Source organism: Phytophthora parasitica (genome assembly GCF_000247585.1).
Source record: "Phytophthora parasitica INRA-310 unplaced genomic scaffold supercont2.92, whole genome shotgun sequence".
In the NCBI taxonomy this organism is placed as follows: domain Eukaryota; phylum Oomycota; class Peronosporomycetes; order Peronosporales; family Peronosporaceae; genus Phytophthora; species Phytophthora nicotianae.
This window is the reverse complement of record NW_008649078.1, coordinates 6,258-14,549: the sequence shown is the minus strand read 5'-3', so window position 1 is coordinate 14,549 and position 8,292 is coordinate 6,258. Positions and strand designations below refer to the sequence as shown.

The window sequence follows — 8,292 nt, the reverse complement described above, 5'->3', positions numbered from 1 at the left end:
TAACTTGTACTGTAGCCAACCGGATAATCATAATATGATCGTACTACACGATATTATCGTGTAGTACGATCTGCAGATGTCCGTACTGATCGATAGAGCTTCCAAGCGACGAACTTCATAAAATTGTCGCAACTTTGTTGTTAAGTCGACTTCAGCAGGGTTTCCTTTCAGGTCTTAAATTGAGCAGACAGTTTACAGGGGAATGTCGACAACCGATCAAATAGAATTTACATTAGATGAAAATTTACCAGGTATGGTATCCTGATGTTTTTGTTGTTGTTGGTATAACACATGAAATGCTGGCGCCAAACACTTCAAATGATCGGCGACAAGATTCAAATGAATTGACCGGCGATACTCCTGGTTGTGTCAGCAGAATAAGATGCTCGATAAGTGTGACCAAAGCGAAATGCGGGAGCCCAACGCGGTCCTGGCTACCGTGTCTACGGTTTCTCATTCGGCAGTAGCAAGTGGAGCATCGAAGATGCTGATCGTGATGTGCTCGATATCTGCCGGAGTCTTTCCGCACCTCACAAGCTCAAGAACAAAACTATGGCGATCCTTGCCCGCAAGAGCGTTACGTTGTTCCGGTGCTCACTGTAGTTGGGTGGTGGTAGCACTTGCACAGGGCTCCACGATCTTCCAGGCCCGCCAAACGTCACGGTTCTCGTGTGCACACTTGACGACTCTATTATGGTCGCATTGGAAAACATTCCCACAGAGCGAAGCTGAAGTTTCAGAAAGCTGAGCTCTCACCAAACGCGTCACTCTGTTATTTACGCTCAACGTACTGGAACTTGTTGACTCGTACAGGAGAGGGTATCGGCGTCCAATGTGGACACTGACGTAGCCGGATCATCTGAAGACGCGAGGAGAACAAGTCGGTTGGCTTCGTAGTCGGCAATCAACTCATCCATCTTCAGTTGAACATCCTTCGAATACTCGCGCCACTGTTGCAGTGCATCCTGCAGCATCGGGTGTTCCATGCTCAAAGTCTCCACTAGTAGCGGCAAGTACGGATTCGGACGAGTTGTGTTCTCATCATAGGCTTGTTGAAACGAGGTAAACACCTCAGATAAGTTCACCATGGGAATCAATAAATAATGCTGACACCACTCCACCTTCTTCTGTCCAAGGTTACGTACACGCTTGGCCAACCTGCGGAGAATATCATCCTGCGTAAGCCAAGCAGTTCGCCAGTACTCTGCCTCCCTCCGAGCGGCAACCAGGTTGTTCGTAATAGCAGCATGCCTTGCATGAAGCTGCTTCAGCATCATTTTTGCTTGCTTCTCGCGATCTTTCACACCTTGTGATCCTCTTCCTGTAGTCAACGACAGCACCTTCATAATATCTCCAATTGTAACACCCTCATCGATTATTGCAGCAGCATTTTTAGTCGACGGCGTCGGCACCACAACACCAAAAGCCCCAACTTCAAGAAGCAATTCTCGCACACTCCTTCCCAGTTCATACGCACGCGAGCGCAGTGGATCAGTGGTTGAGACTTTCGGAGGGAAACGCTGCAACACTTGAGCACTCAATTCGTCCAGCTGCGTTGACACAGAGGCAAGCGCATTCTCTAGCTGCTTCACTCTTTCAATTCGTAGGTGTGCCAGACTCAATGGTCCTCCATTGTAGATCTCACTCATCTTTAGCGAAGTGTCCTCGATACGCAAGAATGAGGCTGACAACGGACTCACACGGAGCTTTGTCTCGAAACAGGCATTCGCAGCCTTTGATGCTCCTCGAATCTGTCCTTCCACTCGCTTCAGTTCATCCAGGAGTGTATCAGGCACAGCCAACACCCACTTGATGGGCTGTCGAGTTCCAGTCTCTTCTGGCTCAGTCGGTGAGTCTGTCGCGTTCTGGTCGGCACCAGCAGCTCTAGCTTCTTCCTTTGCAGCTTCAATCACATCGCGCCAGTTGTTCAGCGCAGACATCAAATTCGTTTCGGCGTTTTCATGGGCCTGCATTGCCTCTTGTAGTAGAGTTACTTGTCGCTGAAGTTGTACGTTCTGTGCCTGCAATAGTCTCATTCGTTTCTGCGCAAACTCGACTGAATCCAGATGAACATCCAGCATTCTGTTGTTGGAATTGTCACACTGGAGCACGACATTCAGAGCCTCCAGTTGCTTCACTTCGTCCCGCAATTTGGCATTCTCGCTTGATAACGCGGTGTTTTCTTCTTGCAAGGCTTGCAACGCGTTCTTTCTGAACTTCGACGCAAAGGACGACGCCTTGCTTGGGAATGTCCGCTCGATTGAAATACCAGCTCCTGTCTGGTGACGGATCGTTCGCTCTATCTGGGTGGTTCTCTCAGATGACCTATGGATAGTATCATCGTGAAGCTCGTCTTCTTCAGGAGGTGTGTCAATCGTTGTGTCAAAGTTCCAATCCAGCCCTATGCTCTTGTTGCTGGTGGTGGACCGGGAAGTAGAGCTGACTCCTTTCTTTCGAGTAGCTGAGAGCCGACGAACGGGATCTGGAGTCGGTTTCAAAGGGGGAAACCTAATGCGATCTTCAGCTTCTTCATTTTCAGTGGTGTCGTTTTGTTTTTCTCCATGATCATCGTTATCCAGTGCATTATTGTCACTTCCATGTCGACTTCTTTCGCTGTGACGCGACCCAGCAGCATAGCGTGCTGCAAGTAGTGATGAACTATTGATGCTAACTCCGCTAGCCACACTCCGTCGCGACGATTTGATCCGCGTAAGCAACAGTCGAAACGCCTGTGCGCAGCATTCCTTGTCAAACACAAGCTTCTGCCACGTAATCAACGCCGGCGCTCCCAGTCTCTACAGTAGAATTGCAACATTAACCATCTTGCTACTTGACCCATCAAAACAGAGTACAAGTACGACGTACCGCCAGCTCCGCAGCAGTCACTTGCATAAAGTCCGCTCGATAGCTCTCCTCCTTCTTCCGCGCCGCAGCTCGATCTCTATGATAACCACCAACATACCAATGGATACCCCTAATATCAGCACTACTGTTCGCCCAACAGCACGATTGGGTTCTCACACACACACGTCGTCGAGCAGCTTGTCCGCCTTACGCTCCAATTTACGATCTCTGTTCTTGATATACAGTTCGTCCGCTACTGTACTTGAAGACACTTGCTGCAGCAGTCAAAGCACAGCTAGTTAGCCGTTGTATGTGAGCTCTAAAGACCAAGATGCAACCGAACTAGACTGTTACCGCACCTCTCGAAAGAGTGCTACAAACACCATCTCCTTGACTCTCCATGGCATATCGCGCAGCTGTGAAGCCGACTACAGTGAGGAGATGCTAAGTAAGATGCGTTGTAATAGATAGAGCGATGGTGTAAGCCTTACAAGGTGCGCTAGCCCGGGCAGCGTTGCCAGTTCTTGATGCAGGCGGTCCATTGCGATGCACCGCGATTGTCATATCTGTGTAACCACATCATGTGTCTTCGGAATTGTTGGTGTGCCGCACACAAAACGATCTTGATCTTGAAGCGGGATGAAGGTTGGCTACGTCTTCGACGAGCGCTACTTGTGGCATCGGCCATGGAGCCAGCAGTACTCGTCATTAGTAGAGCCGTTCCGTCACTGGGAGTCACCGGAGACCAAGCGTCGCTTCCACTCGCTGTTAGCAGTGTCTGGATTGTTGGATCAACTTGTGCCAATCAAGCCTTTGATCGCGACTAAAGCTCAATTAGAGCGAGTGCATACCCGTCGATATGTGGAAAAGATGGAGCGACTTTCTGCTCGGGAAGAAGGTGGCAATGCCGGTGAGGAAGCCCCATTCTCTCAGTTCGCCTTCGACATTGCGCAGCTATCGGCTGGAGGAGTGCTCGCTGCTGTCGACGCAGTGATGGACGGTCGAGTGAACACTGCGTACGCCCTCACACGTCCACCTGGACACCATGCTGTCGCTGATAGAGGAATGGGCTTCTGTCTACTTAACAATGTAGCCATTTCTGCTAAACATTTGCTGGAGACATACACGACTCGGATCAAGAGGATCGCCATTGTGGACTATGATGTCCATCACGGCAATGGGACCCAAGAAGCTTTTTACGACGACAACCGCGTGTTGTTCGTGTCGCTTCATCAAGCGAACAATTATCCGGCAGATAGTGGAGCTATTATCGAGCGAGGAGAAGGAAAGGGGCTTGGATCCAACATTAATCTGCCCTTGCCACCAGGATCCGGGTCCGGGGCGTACGAATACGCGTTTAAGAGTGTCGTAGTCCCCGCGTTGGAAAGTTTTAAACCGGATTTTGTGCTGGTATCATCGGGGTTTGATGCGTCGTATGCAGATCCATTAGCAGCGATGATTCTGAGTAGTAGTGTGTTCCGATTCATGGCACATGAATTGAGCGAAGCGGCCAAGCGACTGTGTGGAGGACGGATTGTGTTTGCTCATGAAGGAGGATATTCGGAGACGTATGTTCCGTTTTGCGGCGCTGCAGTGATTGAGGAGCTACTGGGGATTCAAGATGCTGACAAGCAGATAAAGGATCCTTTTCTTGACGAAGTGGAGCGATGGGAATATCAAGAGCTTCAAGAGCACCAAAGGAAAGTGGTGGACACTGTAGTTGAGCTGCAAACCGCTCCCAAACAAATGTAGAACAGATTCTATGCAGGAAAAAGAATCCATGACATTTACCAGTTAGAGCGTAACGACGTCGCCCCCTGCTTACTGGACGAAGGACTTGGCGAGTGTCACAGCCTCGTCGACCTTCTCGACCGTCTTGGCCTGACCCGTGGCGTTGAGAGCGTCCTTACCGCCACCCTTGCCCTTCATCACAGCCATGGCGTGGTTCACCCACTTGCGGGCGTCCAGCTGCTTAGTGTCGACGTGGTGCTGGCTCACCTGCGTGAAGGCCGCCGTCTTGTTGGCGTCCGAGTCGGTACTGAAGATCATGAAGCTGCCTGTGGGGATGATGGTGCTCATGGCCTCCAGCATCTCACGACCAAGCTTCGAGTCCGTGCCGACGTCGAACTTGACGATGACGATCTCCTGTCCAGCCTCCTTGGCCTTCGTGGCTTCAGCAGTAGCGTCACGAACACCGTTGGCAGCGCGAGCAGCAGCAGCCTCCTTCTTGATCTTCTTGACGCGGGTCACCAGACCGTCCACCTGCTTCCGGAGCTTGTCTTTCAACGGCAGCGAGATCAACGCCTGATCAAGCACAGGCTTGAAGGCCGACACACTCTCGACGAACTCGTTGCCGTCCAGCTTGTCGATAGCATCGAGTTCAGCCTGCAGCTTGGCACCACGTTCCTCGGCTTCAACAGCCAGATCGCACGTGTAGGCGGACACACGACGGATACCCTTGGCAATGGCGCCTTCCTCATACAACACAAACTTCTTGGCCTCCTTGGTGTTCTTCAAGTGAGTGCCACCGCAGAATTCCACCGAGAAGTTGCTCCAATTGCTGTTCTCCGGGTCCTCAAGCATCGGAGCAATGGGCTGGCCAATGGAAACAACGCGAACGAAGTCCGGGTATGTCTCACCGAATACGGCACGCAGACCTTGGATGCGCTTGGCCTCCGCCTGAGCCGAGTTCTGCGTGTACACCTCCAGCTGCTGCTTGATAATGTCGTCGCAAATAGCCTCCACTTCAGCGAGCTGGTTGGGCTTCAGCGCCTTGTTGTTAGTGAAGTCGAAACGCAGACGCGACTCGTCCACAAGCGATCCACGCTGGTCCACAACAGTGCCCAGCACCTTACGCAGCGCAAAGTTTAGAGCGTGCGTCATGGTGTGGTTGGGGGCAATCTTGGCACGACGAGCGTAGTCCACCTGGCACTCCACAGAGTCGCCAACCTTGATGGAGCCCGAAGCAATAGGGCCCATGTGCATCACGTAACCAGCGTACGACTCGACAGAGTCCACGTCCAGCTTAAAGTTGGCCGCAGACAGCACACCCGTGTCGTAGATCTGGCCACCAGCCTGCGAGTAGAATGACGTCTTGTCTAGAATGACACCCACACGCTCAAAGTCGCCAGCCTTCACCTCGTCCACGAAGTCCGAGCTGGACTCGGTGGTAGTGAAGATAGCAACCACCTTCGCGGGAGTCTTGATGTTCCACTCGTACTTGGCCATGTCGTCCGTAGCGCTAATGTGCTTGCCAGCAAGTGTACTGGTCTCACGGGCCTCCAGAACCAGCGGACGAGCACCGTTGCTGCCGCCCTTCTTGCGGTCCATCTTGGAGCGTTCACTCTGCAGACGCATGCACTCCTCGTAGCCCTTAATGTCCACAGTCATACCCTCCTCTTCAGCCATAATCTCTGTCAGGTCAATAGGGAAACCCATCGAGTCGTACAAGAAGAACGCGTCCTCTCCAGGCACCACAAGCTTGTTAGCTTCACGAATACCCTGAGCAATCTTCTTGAAGCGCTCAATACCCTTGTTCAGAGTACGACCGAAAGATTTTTCCTCGTCCAGGATAATCTCCTCTACCTCCTTCTGTTTCTGGATCAGCTCCGGGAAGGCCTCACCCAGCATGTTCACCACAACGGGCACCAGCTCCGTGAGGAAGCCGCTAGGCGCGTTCAGGAACTGCTGACCGTAACGTACAGCACGACGCAGAATACGACGCAGCACATAACCACGGCCGTCATTGCTGGGCACAGCGCCGTCCGTGATAGCGAACGTCAGCGTACGCACGTGGTCCGCCACCACACGGTAGGCCATGTCCTTCTTGTCCGGGTCCTCCTTACCGAGCTTACCAGTGTACGGAGCCGCCTTGGTGGACTTCTGGATAGCAGCGAACAGAGGAGTAAACACGTCCGTATCGTAGTTCGAGTCCTTGCCCTGCAGGATCGAAGCCAGACGCTCGAAACCCATACCGGTATCCACGTGCTTGTGCGGTAACGGCACGAGTTTACCGTCCTGCTCGCGGTTGAACTGGATGAAAACGTTGTTCCAGATCTCAATAACATCGGGCAGGTCAGCGTTCACGAGCTTGGAGGCGTCACGGTTACCGATGCGATCGTAGTGGATCTCGGTACACGGACCGCACGGACCCACGTCTCCCATCTCCCAGAAGCTGTCCTTGCAGCCGAAAGGAAGCACACGCTCGGCAGGAAGGTAGTTGAGCCAGATCTCGCGAGTTTCCTCATCGGAAGGCAGTCCCTGCTTCTCATCGCCGCCGAAGTAGGTAGCATACAGACGGTCCTTGTCGATGCCGAAGACCTCAGTGAGTAGCGTGAAGCTCAAGTGCACAGCCTCCTTCTTGAAGTAGTTGCCGAAGCTCCAGTTGCCCAGCATCTCGAAAAACGTGTGGTGGTACACGTCCTTACCCACATCATCCAGGTCGTTGTGCTTACCGCCAGCACGGATGCATTTTTGCGAGTTACAGGCGCGCACGAGCTTGGCCATGGGGTGTGAAGGGTCCACCTGACCCAGGAAGATGGGCTTGTACTGGTTCATACCAGCGTTGATAAACAGCAGCGTCGGGTCGTCCAGAGGCACCACGGGGCAAGACTTGTAGAAAGTATGCGGAAGGTCCTTCTGGTTCTCAAAGTACTCGACGAACGTCTTACGGATGCGCGCGGCGGGCCAGTTCTCCACCGAGAAGGGGGACAGGTCAGCCACCTGTCCCTCAAGTGCCTCCACGCGCACGTCCGAGGCCGCCACGGCCTTCTCCTGCGACGTCACCTTGCTCTCTAGTCCGCTCATGGCTTGATTCTTGCCGTCTAATGCGGAAGTGATGCCTTGTCCAGCGATCTAAAAGGGAGTAGCACGTTGTGATTGGGCAGAATTGAAAAGTGATTATTGAAATTCGTGATTGGATGAAACACTGATTGACGCAGTTATTCAGAGCCGATTAATGTACCATACACGAAGTGACCATCACTTTGCGAAACATGGACCGCCTGCATCAAGAACTGGCAACGCTGCCCGGGCTAGCGCACCTTGTAAGGCTTACACCATCGCTCTATCTATTACAACGCATCTTACTTAGCATCTCCTCACTGTAGTCGGCTTCACAGCTGCGCGATATGCCATGGAGAGTCAAGGAGATGGTGTTTGTAGCACTCTTTCGAGAGGTGCGGTAACAGTCTAGTTCGGTTGCATCTTGGTCTTTAGAGCTCACATACAACGGCTAACTAGCTGTGCTTTGACTGCTGCAGCAAGTGTCTTCAAGTACAGTAGCGGACGAACTGTATATCAAGAACAGAGATCGTAAATTGGAGCGTAAGGCGGACAAGCTGCTCGACGACGTGTGTGTGTGAGAACCCAATCGTGCTGTTGGGCGAACAGTAGTGCTGATATTAGGGGTATCCATTGGTATGTTGGTGGTTATCATAGAGATCGAGC

General features: G+C 52.3%; 5 protein-coding genes across 5 annotated transcripts in view; 3 read left to right on the top strand and 2 right to left on the bottom strand.

The window, feature by feature from the left end:
- Positions 1-57, top strand: part of PPTG_18710 (hypothetical protein) — a 964-nt gene extending 907 nt beyond the window's left edge. Inside the window, exon 2 of the mRNA XM_008916947.1 lies at positions 3-57. Coding sequence (XP_008915195.1) covers positions 3-38 — 36 coding nt within the window. The 3' untranslated portion in view covers positions 39-57. The remainder of the gene's footprint in view (positions 1-2) is intronic.
- Positions 58-197: 140 nt separating this feature from the next.
- PPTG_18709 (hypothetical protein) lies at positions 198-3,386 on the bottom strand (the record flags this gene model as incomplete). Its single annotated transcript, XM_008916946.1, has 5 exons — positions 198-2,795; positions 2,866-2,941; positions 3,028-3,119; positions 3,204-3,272; positions 3,336-3,386. 5 exons carry the CDS (start codon positions 3,384-3,386, stop codon positions 783-785), a joined length of 2,301 nt encoding a protein of 766 aa, XP_008915194.1. The 3' UTR covers positions 198-782.
- A 65-nt stretch (positions 3,387-3,451) lies between these two features.
- Positions 3,452-4,648, top strand: PPTG_18708 (hypothetical protein). The gene has a single exon (XM_008916945.1). The coding sequence runs from the start codon at positions 3,484-3,486 to the stop codon at positions 4,594-4,596; it is 1,113 nt and encodes a 370-aa protein (XP_008915193.1). The 5' UTR covers positions 3,452-3,483; the 3' UTR covers positions 4,597-4,648.
- Positions 4,552-7,725, bottom strand: PPTG_18707 (alanine-tRNA ligase). The gene has a single exon (XM_008916944.1). The coding sequence runs from the start codon at positions 7,648-7,650 to the stop codon at positions 4,666-4,668; it is 2,985 nt and encodes a 994-aa protein (XP_008915192.1). The 5' UTR covers positions 7,651-7,725; the 3' UTR covers positions 4,552-4,665.
- A 113-nt stretch (positions 7,726-7,838) lies between these two features.
- Positions 7,839-8,207, top strand: PPTG_24411 (hypothetical protein; the record flags this gene model as incomplete). The annotated part of the gene is made up of 3 exons (XM_008917000.1): positions 7,839-7,889; positions 7,953-8,021; positions 8,106-8,207. 3 exons carry the CDS (start codon positions 7,839-7,841, stop codon positions 8,205-8,207), a joined length of 222 nt encoding a protein of 73 aa, XP_008915248.1.
- Between the last annotated feature and the right edge of the window lie 85 nt (positions 8,208-8,292).

Excerpts from the sequence above, each read along its gene's own strand:
- PPTG_18708 (XM_008916945.1), top strand. The coding sequence starts at position 3,484 with ATGAAGGTTGGCTACGTCTTCGACGAGCGCTACTTGTGGCATCGGCCA.
- PPTG_18707 (XM_008916944.1), bottom strand. The coding sequence starts at position 7,650 with ATGAGCGGACTAGAGAGCAAGGTGACGTCGCAGGAGAAGGCCGTGGCG.